The sequence below is a fragment of the Halichondria panicea genome, chromosome 11 (assembly GCF_963675165.1).
Source record: "Halichondria panicea chromosome 11, odHalPani1.1, whole genome shotgun sequence".
Classification (NCBI taxonomy): Eukaryota; Metazoa; Porifera; class Demospongiae; order Suberitida; family Halichondriidae; genus Halichondria; species Halichondria panicea.
Window position 1 is genome coordinate 4,657,465 of NC_087387.1, and position 20,632 is coordinate 4,678,096.

The following is a 20,632-nucleotide window of genomic DNA, read 5'->3' on the forward strand; positions in this document are numbered from 1 at the left end:
AGCTGTATACCCGTGACAATTATTCTGAGTGGTGTAGGGTTGTTGTGGTCTTTGACTGTGGTGTAACATCAAGATTCAAGGTGAAACATTAGCCTCGATCCCAGGCCGAGTTTTCGCTTTTATAACGGTTAGGTAGTTGTTCGCCTAACCGTTATAAAAGCGAAAACTCGGCCTGGGATCGAGGCTAGGTGAAACATATGTATGAGTGAAAGTTCAGCATGAAAGAGCTGGCTATACAAACTAACATGAGGAGCAAGGTTAGGAGCAAGGAGATATTATCACTTCTTGCTGGACCCAAATTACAAGATAGTATACTGTGAACAATCTTGCCGGGTAAGTAAGTTACTCTGACCTGTTGTAAGCGTGCCAGTGTGGCCTCAGAAGTTTCCATCTGAGCTGGTCTGACCTGCCATAGTACTGTATTGTCTAAAGGTGCATGTGCAACTTCAGAAGTCTCCACCTGAGCTGCTCTGACCTGTCATAGTGACTGGTCTCGATCTCTGTTTTGTCCTGTTGAGCTAGCAGGTTTATTATCACAAAAACACAAACTTGGAAGTGAAACATGGCAAGTAAGCTGCTGTGGCCTCCTGCAGGCGTGCCTGTGTGATCTTAGGCTCAGAAAGTCCCCATCTGAGCTGCTCTGACCTGCTGTAGGCGTGCTTGTAGCCTCAAGAGTCTCTGTGTCTTGTCTGAGCCTTCGTTCCTGAGTGTAGCTAGCTCTTGTGCCCATGCGCAGCTTTCACGTAAAAGTTGGTAAAGGGTAACAAGTACAAAAAACAAATAATTATCGTGCCGGTCCCTGACACACACACACACACAGACAAAATTGCAACGTTCATCACTAGGAAGGGACTCGCTTCGCTCGCCCCAATTTGCAATTGGTCTATACTCAGTGACACTAGAAAGTGAGTAGCATAGTCATATTCGAAGCAGTGCACTTTCCTTGTTTCTTTGACTCCTGTCTTAATAATTAGCAGGTGTAGTAACGATAGTTTTAAACTACTACGACTCATAGACTAACAGGAGACGTAATACAAGACAGATAAAACGCTCAAGAATGTTTAAGATGATAAAGTGCTGACTCAGCGGGTTGGGGTTCCTTTTATGATTTCTGTGCATTTACTGTATATAGAAACAAAGAAAATTAGAAGATTAATTATCAATCTGCATGCATCATTATAGTGTTCATGCATCTAGCTGGCGTGGCCCGGCAACGCCCAGTTCATTGCACTCTATATATAAGTGCCAAATTAAACTGTTCTATTTGTGTGCTACGGGAAAATCATAATTTTTAGTCGGGGCTGGCGCTGTAATTATAGAAGGTATAGCCATGCACATAAAGTCAGAACAGAAGAAGGAAATTATTTTTCTTCCTGGGGAAGAGACTATAATATTATGTTACGCAACATGCATAAACAAAATTAATTATGAGATGGTATTCAGTGTACAATAAATATGAATAGTACGTGAACAAGGAGTCGTATAAATGACAGAAATAATGATGAATGACCAAGTAGCTATTAATTAACATCGTGCTCACAGAGTTTGCATTAACTCGCCAGACTGAGTGCCCCCAGTCACATCATCACAGTCATCGTTCTGATTGGTCAGGTCTTCCAGAGAAATATCCAATCCTCGTAACTCTTCATCAGAGCTGGAGACAGCCAACACTAGAACTTTGTGCACACGACCACACCTAGTGGTAAGTAACCACAACCTTATATACACTAAACACGCGTGATTAAACCTATATATGCACTGTCAAGTAGTAATGATCTACTTTGATGCAAAATAATATCTAAAAAGGTGTTTTAAAAAGCCGAGGTATATATATGATCAACATACGTACGTGAGATAGTAAAGAGGGTTGGTCCTCTGCAACCAGGGGGTGGAGAACAGTTGGTCCACCTGCTCCAGACTCAATTGCTGCAAGTCATGCAAACAAACAATAATTAAGAGGGCTATACTTATAATAAGGAAGTTTGTTTATCCCTAACGGTGCATGTAGATATAATTATATAGATGCTGTAGATCAGCATGATACAGAATTTGCAGTACGTCTTGATGATAAGTGCCACAACTTTACCTTAGTCTCTGGCAGTAGTAGCAGCACAAATATGAAACCGAGGGCACAGATGACGGCGTGAAGTATGAGAGTCCCGGCAGTGCCCAAAGAAGATGACAGGAGGAAGGGAGAGATCTCCCCACTTAAAATGGTTCCAAGCCACCAACCGACAGACGCAACTGACACTGACAAACCTGCATGGGCAGAGAGAAGTATCATGCATTGGGTAAAACACCAAACAGCCACAACATCGCATGGTAACAGTATAATAATAGAAACACAGTTTACACAAATCTTATCTAAAAAATCCGCACAACATACCGTATATATAGCGTGAAATTTTCAAGGTACATAAATTGCGTGGAATGGCCTCTAAAAGCATTTCGTTAAATTTCATGGGTTGACTGCATGCTTACTGGAAGCACCCACTCCCAGGCCACGCCTTCAATCTTTGCACATTATAGCTAATTAAACAACTATTTTCGTTTTCGTTTCGTGTGACTATACTAACCCATGAAAACAGTGAAAATTAAGCCCCTCAAAAATTTCGAGCTATATAATTATATGGTACATTACTATATGCAAACCTTTTATTTTCAATGGATACAACTCACTAACAACAATCCAACCCTGACTCCTGCATGTGCATGTGAAAAGTATACATACCTGAATAGTTAGGAATGCATTCATGCACTCCTGCTAAAAAATAGATCGATCTACTGTTGAAAGTCACAAATCAAATTCCCCAACAACGTGGCTATATAGAATCCTATTTATTATATATAGAGCAGTACCAAGGGCAAATTGACTGCCGAAGGTGGGAGAGGGTGGTATGCAACTCAGCATCTACCCAACATACTTGTTTCGTCGAAATTTAAATAATGTTCATGGAGTACCGGATGCTATAAATAGATAAGAGTGACATGGACTTTTCCACAGTTTACAGAGTATTTATTATTTCCGTATTTCGGAATCTAGTGTAGCTAGCTATGGATCGTGCTAGTGAGTCCAGGACTGCCAGCGATGAGTTATAGACAGGGAGGACTATGCCATCAAGTCTCAAGCTCAGTGGGAGTATATAGTGAGGAAGTGCCCGGCCATGCATCGCCTCCTATATAAGACTATTATTAGATGTATATATACAAGTCAAGTAATACTTGAATAGTCTGTATACTCTACTTCAGAACTGAAAAGCATCTGCATCACCACCATGGAAGTATAGAAGGGTCTGAGAGCGGTCTGGGGAGGCACATTCAATCGAAAGAACATACTTCGACATTTTCCTTGACATCATTGAACAGACATAATTATGCCCAACTCTCCTCTGCGTACAGAAAACATGAACGTATCAAAATGAACAATTATGGATTTTCTCTCTCTAGCTAGCTATATAGCTAGCTCTGTACCTCTAAACTATGGAGGGTCAAAGGATATAATTGCGTATATATATGCAATAAAATTATTGCTAAAAACAGACACCTATCTGTACCTATATGAATTTCAATGATATCGAATTGCATGCCCTCTTTTCTATATACGGCCTTGATAGACTGAAGCTGTTAGTGGTACTTACATTGCAATTGCTGTTTAGCAGTTACATCCATGCAGATCGGCACACAACCACACATAGCTTTACCGTATTCTTCTGCGGCTACACCCCAAGGCATAATAATCTCTCACCTATCGAGATGGTGGCTCAGCCCAAAACCATTGAATTTCTTGTACACAGATATTTTAACATTACATTACACCACAATTTGGTGAATATAATTATGTAATTAGTTAATGTAGTTAAACGTAGTTAACGAGGGAATACACTAACCGCGGCCTTACCTCGAAGCCCACGATCGTATAGGCGTGGCTCCCGGTTACATGCATGCCTACCGCACGTGCGCATCCAGTATAGCATCCTGGTTGCACATGCTAAAGTACAGCTACTGCCAGCGAGCCACAGACAAATTGGCTGCTCAAATCTTAAGCCTCCCACCCTCCCATTCACGGAGGTTTTAAGACCTACATTTTCTATCTGACGATGTTGATATACCGTTTCGGGGGCTGAATGAGGGCGTAAACTGTACATGGTATTAAACTCACACGCTAGATAAAGCCCCCACACCGACAAACAGAGCGAGACAAGCCACGACAAAGTATCCTGCGATGGTCTTGTCAGAGGAGAGCAGGTCTGTCTCAAGTCCAAACCCCAGAATGAGCGCTGAGGCCGCTACCAGACAAACACTCATCACCACATACCCACACAGCAGAATAAACTTGCGACCAAACTGCAGGCAGATGTACCCTCAAACTTAGTGCAATTTACAGATAATAGCCATGGCATATATGCTATATAAACATGTCACCCTCGGCTATATACCTCTATAATTATTACAGCAGGAGCCCATAAATAAGAGAAGGAGCGGCTAACTTCAACGTATACTCAGGGGGCTCCTGATTTTACAGCCATGCACTATTATAATTATAGTTTGCATGCATGTCCAAGCATGCACAGTATAGACAAATTAAGTGTTGCCATACTACTTTGTTTTCTCGATGCACCCAGAGTTCACGACCCAAGAGAGGAAAATACTTTGGGAGCTAAGTATAGATACAGGGCTTACCTTGTCAGCAATCAGTAGCACCAAAATTTGAGCAGTTATCAGTGACAAACAGATGATTATCGCTCCGATGAAACCAGATATGCCAATCTTGTAAAATATGGATACTGAGAAATACCTGCATAAGAGATGACAACGTGTATTGACACATTAATCATTAATTGTACGTATAATTATTAATTAATGCTTACAGAGCAAGTGAAATTCCACACACTCTTGAAAAAAACAGCAAACAAAAGCCAAGGAACAGCCTGCAAGTAATTGAATGAATATAATATAATATGGGCTTAACCAACTCTTACCTGTGTGCAATATCCCGGGAGAAGAAAGTCTTCCGGAGTGTCTTATCGTACTGGGACTTCTGGTAAGAAGCTGATATCTCCTCCAGTTGAGACGCCACTACTTGGTCATCTTTAAAGATCTTCTTTAGAGTCTTGAGAGCTTTATGTGGCTTATTCTTCTTGACATGCCATCTGAAATGAGTCAGTATAATTCTAGACTATGCGTTCAAATTCATTTCCAAAGGCACTCGATCATAACACAATTAGTTACTCAAACTGATGCATATCGATATACAACAGCTAGTACAAAACAGCGAGGCCATAATATAATTTGTTTTTTGTGTCATCACCTTGGAGATTCTGGGATGAGCGGTGATCCGATTAAGAGACAGCAGGCAAGAATCAGCTGTAGACCCAGTGACACTCTCCAACCAAACGACAACCCCTCAACCCCAATATTCACCAGAGCAGCAATCTGGCAACAATATCCTTGTACTTATGCATCATGCATGGTCATAATTATATACAGCACGTACGTACAACAGGCCATATTAAGTATATACACAGCTTACCAGATTTCCAGTAACACCTGCCATTGGTGCTAAGCTGACCATTCTACCACGATATTGTTTGGGGGCAATCTCAGCAATGTACACTGGCATTGATTGTACAATAATCCTGTACATGTGCGAGTGCCGTGGGTTTGATACATCGATCCTTGTTGGTATCAGGAGAGCATGAATAATACCGTATAGAGGGTAATTTTCGTGGGGCAAAAATATTTGTGGTTTTCGTAGTTGAAGGTTTGTTTAACCACGAATATTACCCACAAATGAAGCGACTTTGCCTACCTTTACCTGCAGTGCAAGCTCCAACCAAAGCTCCAACCACAACAATATTACCCACGAAAGGTCTCAATAATATTGCTGAGCCATGAATATTTTGTCTCCCGGAAATTACCCGCTATACGGTAGTCACATTGGTCATCACTGCAACATACCCAACTCCTAGTCCTGACCAAATCCTTCCAATCAAAAGCATCCTATACAAAGGACAGATCCACACTCAAACACAAAAGGCGTTTAACAACAAAGCAACCTGCCATAAAGCGATTGCAGCACTCTGAATGATGATTCCAGAGGCAGACAGTAGTGCCCCGGTCACTAGAACAGCCCTCCTCCCAGCCCAGTCTGACAGGGGTCCCCCCAACAGAGCACCCACCAGAGAGCCTAACGAGAACAGCGCCACCACCAGACCCTGAGGGGGGTTTAAAGACCTGTATTAATTATACTGATTGCCTTGGACCCATATCATAGCCTGGAGAGTCATTGAAACACTTCACACAAAGGAGCTCAAGAACTCACTAACTCACTAAGATGGCGCTTGTTTCCTCACTGGAGTTCCCAGTGGTGGAGTTGTCCTCCAACCCTGAGAGGTTGAAGAAATCTCTAAAACCTTTCATCTCCTTCACTCCATTACTAGAACTGAGGTGCGAGTGGAATTCTTGAATTACATTGGACACTCAGTGAATAACATTTGGTCACCTCCTCAAGAGGGCAACCGAGCGCTATTATTGTCGGGGAACATTGATTTTATTAGTGGATTTCGTGTGTATACCTATTGGTACCTACAATCCAGTACTCGACCAGTACAAAGTAGTGCGCAGCAAGGGTAGAGTGATTGGTGTGTGTGTGTGTGTGTGTGTGGACACAAAAATGAGTTGTGAATATAGGGATGCGGCGATTATGCGAGCATAATTTTGAGAATAATAGGTAGCTTGGAGCATTAGGAATTATGCGGGAATAAACGGTAGAGTAGGTGGGAATAATTATGCCACGTGGCTAGCATTCTAAATAAAGCACAATTACCAATGTTATTGTACTCTAATCTGAACTAGACTGCAGCTACATATAGCACAGTAGCTAGCTACCGTACTTATTCGATTTAAAGCGACCCTCCAAATATGCGACACCCTCGATCTTTTCCAATTTTCTGACCTCTAAAAATAGCGACTGCAGCGTTCACAATTATTTTTTTATGTCGCGTCCTAAATAGAGGTCAAACCACAGCCTTGATTCCAGGCCGGAAGAAACAACGTAATTTAAGCGGCCTATAATCGAGGACAGTAGAATAACCTCCAATTAGATGCGACCCTCTAAATATGCGACACCAGGACTTCAACATAATTTTCAACCTCCAAAAGAAACGACCTCTGGCTTCGTAATTATTTAAAAGTGTCGCTTTAAATCGAATAAGTACGGTAACCTTATAGCTAGTAGACTACTAGTACTTTATATGGAATCTGAAGAGAATCAAGAGATTAGTACAGCCAGTAGTGCCTATATCCCAACACAACACAACAGACACTGAACCTACTGAAGCCACTATGATTCCAGTTCCAACCCCCCAGCCAAGTAGAGACATATTGATGCTGGATCAACTCAAGGCACTTCGTTTGGTGATCAGCAATACAATGCTCTTCAGGACTATATGTATATATTATATGTAGAGACTTCACTTGTGTTGCAAAAGATGATTTTTATTGTGATTTTAATGAAGAATAATAAATTTGTTATGAGAATAATGGGCTGAATCACTGAGAATAATAGGCTATAGCTTGGGAATTGGAGAATAGAATAACCGGTAAAATTTGGAGCATAATAGCCTCAAGCCTAGTTGTGAATGACTATATTAGTATATAGACACTTTAATGGACTACTTTAACTGCTAATGAGACAGTGGTTGAAAAATAATAGGCATAAGCTACTGATAGTTGAAACTTGTAGGCGATCTTCGAAGGCGACTGTTTTCTAATCGTGGCTTTCTAGATTGACGATCATTTAAGGTCTACGGCAAAAATATATGATTGTGTTTGTCTACGGTTTACAGTAAAAAAATATATATATGCAATCGTATGTGTTTGTGAAGCTCAACACACAGCTCTAGCTATGAGCATCTTGTTTCAGAGTACGTAGCACTCTAGACGATCAAAGTGTAGATCTATTAACTCACCTGATATCATATCCAACGAGGAACCAAGATGAGCCAATGAAGGCAGAGCAGGTCACCACATAACACCACTTGCATTCACAGCCAGGTGCCATCTTCAATTTCAGCATAATAATATTGTTCCGCACTAGCACTATAGTGGTAGCCTCGATCCCAGGCCGAGTTTTCGCTTTTATAACGGTTAGGCAAACAACTAGTGATTGTATAGGTCACCCCTCTATATAGCTACAAAAGTATATTCATGCCATGCTTCACTATAGCAACAATAGATCAGGCTATATCTAAATCATTGATCAATGCATGGAACACTGGGCCCTAATATATTAATACAGGCTGCAGAGTGATTGATCTGAGATCACTTTGGCATGCAGTGCACACTGTATAAAAGCAAATTGACATAATTATTATTTTACAGAGTTTGAGTTAATTTGTCCGTATCTCTAGTCACTTTATCACAGTCATCGTTTTGATTGGTCAGATCCTCCAGAGAAATGTCCAGTCCTCGTAACTCTTCATCAGAGCTGGAGACAGCCAACACTTGAACTTTGTTGACACGACCACACCTAGTGGGAAGTAACCACAACCTTATCACTCTAAGCACTCGCTATAATTATATATATAGCCTCTCGCTATATATAGCCTCTATTCCAGGCCGCTCTCAATTGAGAGATACAGTCTGGTATACACTGTTTACAACTAGTGTTCCAGGCCGCTCTCAATTGAGAGATACGGTCTGGTATACACTGTTTACAACTAGTGTTCAAGCTGGCGCTGTGCTAATGCCTCTCGCCATGTTTTTGCTTTCGAATTTTATATTAAAGTTATATAAAGTCACTGAGAAGAAAACACTTATTTACATGCATGCATCTATTGTTGTTATTTATTGTATTATGTGGCTTACCAGGACCTCAAGAAAGAAGAAAATTGATTCTTCCAGGATCTATAGTTCAGTGTATATAATATCTAAGAAGAAAAGACCTGTGTACATGCATATTGTTATCTATATTGTTATATGGTAGGCTTACCAGGCCCTCAAGACAAAGATGATTCTGCCAGGAGGATTTGGATATTATTTTCTCACACATGGGAATGAGCGCGCATGCGCATTACATCCACAGGAATAATTAAAGGGTGTGTCAATTTCACAAATGGCTACTGCTATATAGCTAGCTGTTTTAACAGATATTTTCTGAGTCTTGTAGCTAACAAAAAGCTAGCGCTTTAGTGCAAGGCTAACTCATATGTTGAATAGAAATTAAAGTTTGTGCGAACAGATGATGCTATGAAAGATTCTGAAGAGACTGCAACATGCAGCCTTCAATGTGAGTCAAACTAGCCATAACTCGAGAAAGAAGCTTTAGTTTGCTAATCTACGAATCAAAATCCAAGAGAATGTGGCTAGAAGCCTATAGAAGCTGTTAGTTTTCGTCGCATTGCAACCGTTGAGCAGTTACTGCTGGAATACACAGACACACACACACACACACACACACACAGTCAGCTTTACCGTATCCCTCCTGCAGCTACGCCTTGAGGCATAATGATGTCATTGCACAAATCATCACAGTTTTAATACAAGTGTAATAGCTAGTTTACTGACAGTGATAAGATTTTTTGGCCAACGTCCAACTAATAGACTATAAGAGGGTAGCATTCAAATGATACAGTAAAGGTGTTTTAAAAGGTAGAGGTATACTTTTGATCAACATACGTACGTTAGATAGTAGAGAGGGTTGGTCCTCTGTAACCAGGGGGTGGAGAATAGTTGGTCAACCTGCTCCAGACTCAATTGCTACAAACAAACAATAGGAGGGCAATATACAAAGTTCTAACGGTGTATATATATAATTATACAGATGCTGTAGTCGGCATGATACAAAATCTGTAGCCCTATAAGTACCACCATTTACCATAGTCTCTGGCAATAGCAGCAGTACAAATATGAAGATGAGGGCGCAGATGACGGCGTGCAGTAGAAGAGTCCCGGCAGTGCCCAGAGAAGAAGAGAGGAGGAAGGGAGAGATCTCCCCACTTAAAATGGTTCCAACCCACCAACCAGACGATGCCACTGACAATGACAAACCTGGGCAGAGAGGAGTTTCATATAGATTGGGTAAAATTCGTACATTTCTTTGCATGCTAGGGCACTATAATGACCGAGCAAGTAGTTAAATGGTCAGTTAAATACGCCTGATGAGCCTGATAGATATTTATATACCTCTGTATGCATGCATGAACTATAATATTATGCAAACCTTTTATCTTCAATGGATACAGCTCGCTAACAACAATCCAACTCTGATTCCTACATGTAAAAAAAGAACACCTGAGAAGTTAGCTCTACTGTTTTAAAATTCACTTAAAACGTGGCTAAAAGACAATACATGCAGAAGCTGCGCATAGTACTCGCATTGCAACCGTTGAGCAGTTACTCCCATGCAGACAGACAGGCACATGCAAACACACGGATATACGGATAGTTTTACTGTGGCTACCCAGGGGCGTAGCCAGGATTTTGAGGAAGGGGGTGCTATCACAACTAAAGAGGGCGCGAAGCGCCGAAATTTGGTTGACCAGAAGCCACACCTCTTATTAATAATTAAATAGTTGGGTGTGGCCCAATCCATAGAGAAGCCTGTTTTGCTACGAAAGAGAACTAGTCTATAGATCTAAGCCAGAACAGCTCACAGTTTAAAGACCAATTCGTTTTGCTTGCCTATACTAGCTAGCTAACTGCAGCAAGATCTGGAAGAGAAGGGGGTGCTCAGCTAGACAATCAGGTACACTTTGTGTATAATCTCAGATAGAAAGGGGGTGCTTGAGCACCTCCCCTGGCTACGCCCCTGCTACCCCCCCACAAGGCAAAATAATCAACATTCTCAGCTATATCTATAGATGGCGGCTCGCCCCAAAACCATTCTTATTTCTTGTGCACAACTGCATGCAGAGATTATAACAATATCATGCAGGGCCCACATATGATACATATAATTATAGCTAAATATACAGTTAGGTGAATATACGTAGTATAACACTGTGCATGATGGTATTAAACTCACATGCTAGATAAAGCCCCCACACCGACAAACAGAGCGAGACAAGCCACTACAAAGTATCCTGCGATGGTCTTGTCAGAGGAGAGCTGGTCTGCCTCCAGTCCAAATCCCAGAATGAGCCCTGAGGCCGCTACCAGACAAACACTCATCACCACATACCCACACAGCAGAATTAACTTGCGACCAAACTGCAGGCAGATGTACCCTCAAACTCAGTAAAATTAATAGTGATGGTATGCCATATAAAATTAAATACTGTAATTATAGTGTACGCATGGCACAATAGACGGAGTGCTGCGGAAATCTATATACTTTCTTTTCTCGATGCACCCTGCACAGTTTATGATCCGGAGGAAAAACTTTGAGAGCTAACTATAGAAATGACAGGGGGGGGGAGCGTGCATGCCAGTTATTATAAATCGCCGAGTTCCGAAAGACTTGCATGCATTGCTTTTGGATCTTACCTTGTCAGCAATCAGTAGCACCAAAATTTGACCAATTAACAGTGACAAAGTGAGGATTACCGCTCCGATGAAACCAGATATGCCAATCTTGTAGAATATAGACACTGAGAAATACCTGCATAGAGATGTCAACTCAGGGTGTCATACAGGATTTTAAAGTAGAGGGAGGAAATGAGAAAAGTAACCAGAAAATGTTGCTAAAAAAAGGTCAACTGCATGTTATTTCAATACCCAGCTATGGACACTCAGTCATAATTGAAAGGGGGGGGATATCCCCCCTTTCCCCCTGTATGACACCCTGCAACTTATAATGATTAATGTATACGGCATTAATGCTTACAGAGCAAGTGAAATTCCACACATTCTTGACAAAAACAGCAAACAGAAGCCAAGAAAGAGCCTGCAAGTGTAAATTAAATAATGTGGGCTTAACCAACTCATACCTGTGAGCAATATCCCAGGAGAAAAAAGTCTTCCAGAGTGTTTTCTCGTACTGGGACTTCTGGTAAGAAGCTGATATCTCCTCCAGTCGAGATGCCACAACTCGGTCATCTTTGAAAATTCTTTTCAGAGTCTTCAGAGCTTTGTGTGGCTTGTTCTTCTTAACATGCCATCTGAAAAAGAGTATAATTATAGACTAGTGTTTGAATTCATTTCCTCCATAACACAATAATTATTAGTTTTACTGCATATCGATATGAAGCCTGCATGTGCCATAAATTTTATAAATGATAATTATACTTAATCTAGCTGTTTGTTGTGTAATCCACCTTGGAGATTCTGGGATAAGCGGTGATCCGATAATGAGACAGCAGGCAAGAATCAGATGTAGACCCAGCGACACTCTCCAACCAAACGACAACCCCTCAACCCCAATATTCACCAGAGCAGCAATCTGGCAAAGACAAGCCAAATTATTAATACTTAAGTCTATTTGTGTTGAGTTCAAGCTCGGAAGTTATGTGGTCAATTATGGCTTCATTTATGCTTTATGTGGTGGACATGTATGCCTGGGACTTCTACATGGAAAATGCTAACTTTTAGCTGGTTGGAGCTTACCAGCTCTACAGCATATAGGTAGAAGCGCTTTTTAACAAGGAATCCAATGGTATAAGAAACTTTGAATTTCAGTAAAGTATGACAAAGTTATGACAACTTTATGAAGGTCAAACTCAATACAAATAGACCTTTTTTTTTAAGTATACACAAAGCTTACCAGATTTCCAGTAACGCTTGCCATTGATGCCAAGCTGACCAGTCTACCACGATATTGTTTGGGGGCAATCTCAGCAATGTACACTGGTACTGATTGTACAATAATCCTACGAGTGCGGCATGCATGCATGTGCATGAGTTTGATACAATTATACACTAGTATATAGTCACATTCAATCACTGATTGGTTATCACTGCAACATACCCAAGTCCTAGTCCTGACCAAATCCTTCCAATCAAAAGCATCCTATATACATCCACACTCAAACACAAAAAGCTTTTCACAATAAAGCAACCTGCCATAAAGCCATTGAAGCACTCTGAATGACGATTCCAGAGGCAAATAGTAGTGCCCCGATCACTAGAGCAGCCCTCCTCCCAGCCCAGTCTGACAGGGGTCCCCCTAATAGAGCACCCACCAGACAGCCTAACGAGAACAGGGCCACCACCAGACCCTGAGGAAAGTTTGAAGACCTGGTCTTTACGTATAATTAGCCTTGGACCCATATCATAAAGCCTGGAGAGTCATTAATTGAAACACTTCACGCAAGGAGCTCAGTTGATCTACAAGAACTCACTAACTCACTAAGATGGCACTAGTTTCCTCACTGGAGTCCCCAGTGGTGGAGTTGTCCTCTGAACCCGAGAGGTTGAAGAAATCTCTAAAACCGTTCATCTCCTTCACTCCATTACTAGAACTGGGGTGGGAGGGAATTCTTGAATTACATTTTGGACACTCAGTGTATTATATCTGCTTTAAAATAATTATAGTGGATTTTGTGTGTATATATACTATCTAACCAGTACCTCAACCAGTACAAAGTGGCGCGCAGCAGGGGTAGAGTGATTGGTGTGTGTGTGTGTGTGTGGACATAACAACGAGACAGTGGTTGAAAAATAATAGGCTAATGATAATATCGTATAGAGGGTAATTTTCGTGGGGCTGGTTTTCGTGGTTGAATTAAGGTCTGACCACGAATATTTTACCCACGAATGAAGCCGACCTTTACCTGCAGTGCAAGCAGCAACCACGAAAATATTACCCACGAAATGTCTCAATATTGCTGAACCACAAATATTTTGTCCCCCGAAAATTACTCGCTATACGGTTTAAAACTCGTAGAAGGCGACGAAAAACACTGTTTTCTAATCGATCTAATCTTGGCTTTCTAGATTCCCAATCATTCTCTCCATGCATATAATGTTAAGGTCTATGGTAAAATCTATTCGCAAATCTAAGCTAACGCACGGCTGGGGTAAATGCTCGATCTACGAGCATCTTGTGTAATAATACGTAGCACTCTAGCCGATCAAAGTGTAGATCTATCTCACCCGATATCGTATCCACTGAGGAACCAAGATGAGCCAATGAAGGCAGAGCAGGTCACCACATAACACCACTTGCACCCACATCCAGGTGCCATCTTCAAATTTAGATGTGTTCTGCACTCACTGCACTAGCTTTATAGTGCAAAGGTGCCAACTGTCCCGAATGACAGGGTTGTCACCTCAGATATCCCGGATTTTCAAGGTTGCTGCTTTTGATCTGAGCTGGGTTACTAAGCTTGGAACTATTGCTAGAATTCGACAACCTTCACACAGCTTTTTTTACAAATTAATGGGCGGGGCTCACCTTGTTTTGCAATTTAATGACATCATCATTATTATGACTCATAATAATTATGAGCTTGCACAGCCTTGGCTACTAATTTAGCCTCGAATTAAGGCGGATTAAACACGTATTTTAATCTGCCTGGTCTCGAGGCTACTACTAATTAGTCAATGTGCCGGGCAGGCTGCAGAGTGATTGATCTGAGTGAGACCACTGCATGCATGCACACTAATAAATAAATGATTTTTCTATATCAACTATTGAAATAATTATTTTACAGAGTTTGTGTTAATTTGTCGGTATCTCCAGTCACTTCATCACAGTCATCGTTCTGATTGGTCAGATCATCCAGAGAAATGTCCAGTCCTCGTAACTCTTCATCAGAGCTGGATTCAGCCAACACTTGAACTTTGTTGACACGACCACACCTAAGTAGAGAGAAACTACTGAAAAACAGTAGGACACGCATCACATACACCTCAGTAACCCCATGGATTTAGACAAAGATTTGTGCATGATTTTCAAGGAGCAAAACAGCAGCGATTCCACGGTAGTTTTCTCTTATATAGCTATTATATCATGCATAGTGAAAAACGATGGTTACTAACTAATGGATCAGCGATCCCAATGGAATCCCAGCTCAATAGCTTGAAATTCACCATCAAACCTAGTGGATTTCACAGGCTACAATGGAGAGCAGTCTAGGGAGGTTAACCCAAGTTAGTTTCCGTCTTCCATAACAATAATATTTACAATGAGATTAAAGTGATGTGACCTAGAGAGCACAACAGTGAGATGGTGTGCACCATTATAGGTACACTGAAATCTATAGGAAAGGTTAAAGGTCAAGAGCCTAACATAAACATTGTATACCACACATTCCATTGCCATGTGACATGACCCATGCCCCGCCTCCTCTGGACAAATAGCAAGTAGAGCGATATTTACATGCATGTATAATTATACTGTATAGCGTGAAATTTTCGAAGGGCTTAATTTTCGCAGATTTCGTTTCGTGGGTTGGAATTCTACACGAAAATTAAGTCCACGAAAAGTGTTCATTAATAAGAATTACCTGCTATCACGCAAATATTTAAAGGCGTGGCTTCCGGTAAGCAGTCATTCCGCGAACACTGTGCAACAAAATGGCTTTTAGAGGCCAATCCACGAAATATAAGTGCCTCGAAAATTTTGTATGCTGTCCATGCACATATTTATACAACAGTGACGTACACCATTGGAAAGCCTCTGAAAGAGCAACGTACGTTAGATAGTAGAGAGGGTTGGTCCTCTGTAACCAGGGGGTGGAGAATAGTTGGTCCACCTGCTCCAGACTCAGTTGCTGCAAGCGAAAGCATTGTTAAAGCCAAAATTTAACGTACATATGAATGATGTTGTAACGGATTGGAGTTAGGCTCTCGTCTGCTTTCTTGTTTCTGCGCTTTTTGGTGCTTCCCCCAGCCAATCCTTTAGCACATTGCAAATGTTTTTGCGGGTCTTGTAATAATAAAGGATTGGGATTTTGTACATTGTACCATTTTCTGATAGGCAGTACTACAATATGTACATGCAGCCAAAATTAATGCTTCAATAGTGGAATCCTATAATACTGATGCATATATCTGACCAATTAAGTGTACATACCGGTAGGATACAATGTGCCTTACCTTAGTCTCTGGCAATAGCAGCAGTATGAAAACAAAGATGAGGGCACAGATAACGGCGTGGAGTAGAAGAGTCCCGGCAGTGCCCAGAGAAGAGGAGAGGAGGAAGGGAGAGATCTCCCCACTCACAATATTACCAACCCACCACCCGGCAGATGCCAATGACACTAACACACCTGGGTGGAAGAGAATGGTAGACATGCATTGAATCCTAGCCAAAAGACAACACCTTAAAGACGAGGGGTTTAATATCCAAGTAAAGGATCGAGAACATTATGATTTCTTACTTTACTACTTTTATCTTTATGTACGTGCATGTACATAATAAATGCAGAATTATATTATACACACATGCAGGCAGTCCTTGAATTTTCTTTACAAAAAATAATTATTGACCTTTGATTCTCAACGGGTACAGTTCACTGATTACAATCCAACCTTGACTCCTGTAAGAATAATAGCAGTGGACGATCAATAATCGCATTTTATTTTTTAATGCGGCTACAGGGCCTGACAATTACAAGTACTGACACATAATAAGAATAAAAAGAACCTACGTACGTAGTCCACTTACCCAGTAGTCATCATTCCCACACCGACAAACAGAGCGAGACAAGCCACTACAAAGTATCCTGCGATGGTCTTGTCAGAGGAGAGCTGGTCTGCCTCAAGTCCAAACCCCAGAATGAGCCCTGAGGCTGCTATCAGACAAACACTCATCACCACATACCCACACAGCAGAATCAACTTGCGACCAAACTGGGAGGAAGAGGAGTGCATGGGTGTGTGTGTGAGTGTGTGTGTGTGTGTGTGTGTGTGTGTGTGTGTGTGTGTGTGTGTGTGTGTGTGTGTGTGTGTGTGTGTGTGTGTGTGCAATAAGAGTCAAGCTTGATTAGTACGAAAAAGGTTGTGGGCTGAAAGGGAATAAAGATGTGTATACGTACCAATCATGCTTGTATGTATGTACTCACAGATTTTTACAACCCCACCCCCCCAAAATATATACTTTCAGTGTGAAAAAGGCTGTGGGCTGAAAGTGAGATAATTACATAGATCAATAAAGATGCGTATAATTATACGTAGCAATCATACATGTTTGTATGTACATGTATGTACCCACAGATTTTTACAACCCCACCCGCAAAAAAATAACCTCCATGCGTGCAGATACTGTACTCCAGTAACTAAGCTTACCCTGTCTGTAATAAGTAGTACCAACAGCTGTGCTGTGAACAAAGACAGGCCCAAGACCACTCCACCAATAAAACCAGATATTCCTATCTTGCAGAAGATAGAAACTGAGAAGTACCTGAGTGGTACACGAGTAAGAAATTAATCATCCTTTTCGAAACATCCAATCACTGATACAACACTTACAAGGCTAGCTGCATTCCGTTAAATCTTGCAAAGAACATTATACTGAATCCCAGAAAAAGTCTGCAAAACAAAATAACAATTTTAGGCAGATAAATTATTATACTCCATTCACCTGTGCGCTATGTCCCAGGACAAGCAAGTCTGCCAGAGTGTCTGCTTGAGCTGGGATTTCCGGTAAGAATCTGATATCTCCTCCAGTCGAGATGCCACAACTTGGTCATCTTTGAAGATTCTCTTCAGAGTCTTGACAGCTTTGTGTGGCTTGTTCTTCTTGACATGCCATCTGAAAGCAGATCAAGAGTCTCCTGAATTAGTATATTCATGACTATGAATAATTTATATAGAATTCAAATTACCCATAGTCAGAATATGGATAGCCTCCCGCTGGTGTAACAAAAGTACTCCAGCACTGTACATAAACTCTCTCCTTTTTAAGGCAACCAAACACAATAAGTACTATTGTCCTTAGTTGTCCATTGTATATACCTTGGAGACTCCGGGATGAGTGATGATCCAATGACGATCCCACATGCTAGTATCAGCTGTAGACCCAACGACACTCTCCAACCAAATGGCAACCACCCAACCCCAATATTTACCAGAGCAGCAGTCTGTAGAGAAAAAACAGGACACATAGTATGCGTAGGCAAGATTAAGAAAACACACACACAACAGGTGAAGAAAGCAATGCTATGGGGCAGCTACCATACCTATTATCAGAGCATATACAAAGTTGCATGTGATGGGTAAAGAATTTCATGTACCAGGACTCCAGCTGTGGCTGCTGTTGACGATAGGCTGACCAGTTTACCACGATGTTGTTTGGGGGCAATCTCAGCTAGGTACATTGGCACAACTTGTACTATGATTCTGTGAGTGTGTGAGTAGAGAGCAAAGAAAAGATGATGGCATTAAAGCAATCATGAATTTACTACACCGAAACGTACCCATTTCCAACTCCTGTCCAAATCTTTCCCACCAGCAACATCCTGTACACAAGCAATGCTACACTCATGCACACAGTACAACCTCACATCAAAGCAAATCATTCCAATACGCGACAACAAAGCAACCTGCCATATAGCGATTGCAGCACTCTGAATGATGATTCCAGAGGCAGCTAGTAGTGCTCCGGTCACTAGAGCAGCCCTCCTCCCAACCCAGTCTGACAGGGGTCCCCCTAATAGAGCACCCACCAGAGAGCCTAACGAGAACAGGGCCACCACCAAACCCTGAGGGAATGAATAATGGCTAGTGTTCGACTCAATAATTACATGTATAGTATAACTAACGTACAAGAATGTTGAGTTGGTGGCAGATAATAGCAAGACCACGTAAAGTTACACCACTAAACACACACACAAAGTTATGCAATTAATATACTGACCTAAGAGGATAGAGATATTAGAGAGAATTAATGGACGTTGATGTATGTAGAGGTCTTTGCTTAATTACACACTCTAAAGGCAGCCTGCAGAAACCATCGTGCATGAAGTACTGCTTGTCCAGTTAATACATCGAGCACACTGTGCATGTACAAAAACGGGTACTCACTAAGATGGCACTAGTTTCCCCGCTAGAGTCCTCAGCGGTGCAGCCAGTGGTGGAGTTGTCCTCTGACCCTGAGAGATTGAAGTACTCTCTGAAACCACTCATCTCCTTCACTCCATTACTAGAACTAGGGGAGAAGGGACGTCAGTTGTTATGAATAATTATGTGCCGCATGCGCAAACAGTCGATACCATAATAGAATGTCTGAGTCGTACAATTCCTCGAAATACAACGATTTTGCAGGCCTGTGTACGTGTAAAACTGAAGCAGTACCATGCATGCAAGCAGATTTGTACAAGCTCCCTCGCCCTAGCCCTAGCCCTATTTGGAAAAGCTTACCAAGCTATAGTAATAGGCTCACCCGACATCGTATCCATTGAGGAACCCAGCAGAGGCAATGAAGACAGAGCAGGTCACCACATAACACCACTTGCACCCGTACCCGCAGCCTGAAGACATAATATTCATGATATTGTAGCCCTTGCTTAGCTAATTGGGTATGGACAGTTGCAACTACTTATCCACTAACAAATGTGTAAGACAGGAAGTGCTACAAGTTGCCTCATGAATATATTAATGAGAACATGCAGTTTTCTAGGTTTTTAGAGCTAGCTAAGTTGAAATATGTTTGCAGACCAGTTACACAAACTTTGACATAAATACACAACTTGGCAATAGCACATCATGAATGACTTCAAGCCTTCTAGCTTGCTGCAACCATGCACATGCATCAGATGCACTAGTTGATACTTTTGATTCCTTTCACATTATGGAGCCATGAGTTCCACCAACCACAGAATGGGTCAACTTCGAATTTTGCGCAAGCTGTTCACACTATCTCAATCTATTCCAAACTTGTAGAGTCAACACATTCCATATTGAACTAATACATAATTATATCTAAGTAACAAGTTCTAGTTCAGTAAATGGTCTGTGTTGAGCTTTGGAAATCCAGAAAAAATCACCCTTCACTACAATCTGTGAATATTTGGGTGTCATCATTATGATAAAATACTTGTGGTATATGTATTTCCTGTGTCTTGTCTTGCAAATACTGAAAACTTGGGGGAGGTTTCTTAACTGTACGCCCATTTCTTTTTAAATTTGCTGCCTTTTTTTTGCTATAGCTACCTTAATTCTTCTGGATGAATAATGACAACAGCAAGAAAAAGTAAGGCCTGGGAACGAGGCTAGGTATTAGCCTTAGGGTAGACTAAAGGTGGGGCTATTGGTTTTGACAACAAACACATAAGATATCAATAGAGCCCTAATACAAATACACAATAAATTCATTCGTGGTTATCTGACTTGAATAATACAGTACATCATCGGCAAAAACCATGCATCCAACTAAAGTGTTGAAAGGTTGTTAATTAATTACGCTCTCAATTTTCTCCAAATAGTACCTGTCCACATATTCTCCGATACCCCAAACACTTAGCCCAGTCACAGCACCAGCCACAGCACCAAAGGGACCTCCTACACCGAATCCAGCAAGACCACCGCCAACAACATTGCCAAATGCTCCAACAATCTTTGCTTCTTTTTCATAGCCAAATACTTCGAGGGTAAGTTAACGTACAAGGTGGCAGATAATAGCAAGACCACGTAAAGTTACACCACTAAACACGCACACAAAGTTATGCAATTATTATACTGACCTAAGAGGATAGAGATTAGTGGACGTTTATGTATGTAGAGGTCACGCGTGTCTTATACCTCCTCT

At 41.3% G+C, this 20,632-nt stretch overlaps 3 protein-coding genes across 11 annotated transcripts; all 3 read right to left on the reverse strand.

The window, feature by feature from the left end:
• Nucleotides 1–1,348: 1,348 nt before the first annotated feature.
• On the reverse strand, nt 1,349–8,136 carry LOC135343936 (glucose transporter GlcP-like). Of its 6 annotated transcripts, none has more exons than XM_064540971.1 (15): nt 7,971–8,136; nt 7,335–7,444; nt 6,331–6,386; nt 6,061–6,215; nt 5,959–6,000; nt 5,531–5,636; nt 5,309–5,433; nt 4,980–5,150; nt 4,869–4,928; nt 4,681–4,795; nt 4,160–4,344; nt 2,680–2,702; nt 2,087–2,259; nt 1,850–1,926; nt 1,349–1,696 (listed from the first exon to the last, which is right to left on the reverse strand). In XM_064540971.1, the coding sequence occupies exons 1-15, from the start codon at nt 8,075–8,077 to the stop codon at nt 1,537–1,539; spliced, it is 1,665 nt and encodes a 554-aa protein (XP_064397041.1). In that variant the 5' UTR covers nt 8,078–8,136; the 3' UTR covers nt 1,349–1,536. The 6 variants fall into 6 exon arrangements, 5 of the variants coding, with proteins under 5 accessions (XP_064397041.1, XP_064397040.1, XP_064397044.1 ...); XM_064540970.1 differs by having other exon boundaries at nt 2,653–2,702; XM_064540974.1 differs by lacking the exon at nt 7,335–7,444 and having other exon boundaries at nt 2,653–2,702; nt 7,971–8,133.
• Nucleotides 8,137–8,237: 101 nt separating this feature from the next.
• LOC135343939 (glucose transporter GlcP-like) lies at nt 8,238–14,326 on the reverse strand. Of its 4 annotated transcripts, XM_064540976.1 has the most exons (14): nt 14,035–14,326; nt 13,289–13,400; nt 13,003–13,157; nt 12,908–12,949; nt 12,704–12,809; nt 12,258–12,382; nt 11,931–12,101; nt 11,828–11,887; nt 11,488–11,602; nt 11,027–11,211; nt 10,223–10,293; nt 9,878–10,050; nt 9,683–9,759; nt 8,238–8,530 (listed from the first exon to the last, which is right to left on the reverse strand). In XM_064540976.1, exons 1-14 carry the CDS (start codon nt 14,124–14,126, stop codon nt 8,377–8,379), a joined length of 1,638 nt encoding a protein of 545 aa, XP_064397046.1. In that variant the 5' UTR covers nt 14,127–14,326; the 3' UTR covers nt 8,238–8,376. The 4 variants fall into 4 exon arrangements, with proteins under 4 accessions (XP_064397046.1, XP_064397047.1, XP_064397049.1 ...); XM_064540977.1 differs by lacking the exon at nt 14,035–14,326 and having other exon boundaries at nt 13,281–13,400; XM_064540979.1 differs by lacking the exon at nt 14,035–14,326 and having other exon boundaries at nt 12,999–13,157; nt 13,281–13,400.
• A 163-nt stretch (nt 14,327–14,489) lies between these two features.
• LOC135343937 (glucose transporter GlcP-like) lies at nt 14,490–19,424 on the reverse strand. Its single transcript, XM_064540975.1, has 14 exons — nt 19,268–19,424; nt 18,910–19,033; nt 18,433–18,587; nt 18,303–18,344; nt 18,120–18,225; nt 17,842–17,966; nt 17,468–17,638; nt 17,356–17,415; nt 17,173–17,287; nt 16,553–16,737; nt 16,375–16,424; nt 15,982–16,154; nt 15,580–15,656; nt 14,490–14,742 (listed from the first exon to the last, which is right to left on the reverse strand). Exons 1-14 carry the CDS (start codon nt 19,372–19,374, stop codon nt 14,589–14,591), a joined length of 1,644 nt encoding a protein of 547 aa, XP_064397045.1. The 5' UTR covers nt 19,375–19,424; the 3' UTR covers nt 14,490–14,588.
• Nucleotides 19,425–20,632: the final 1,208 nt, after the last annotated feature.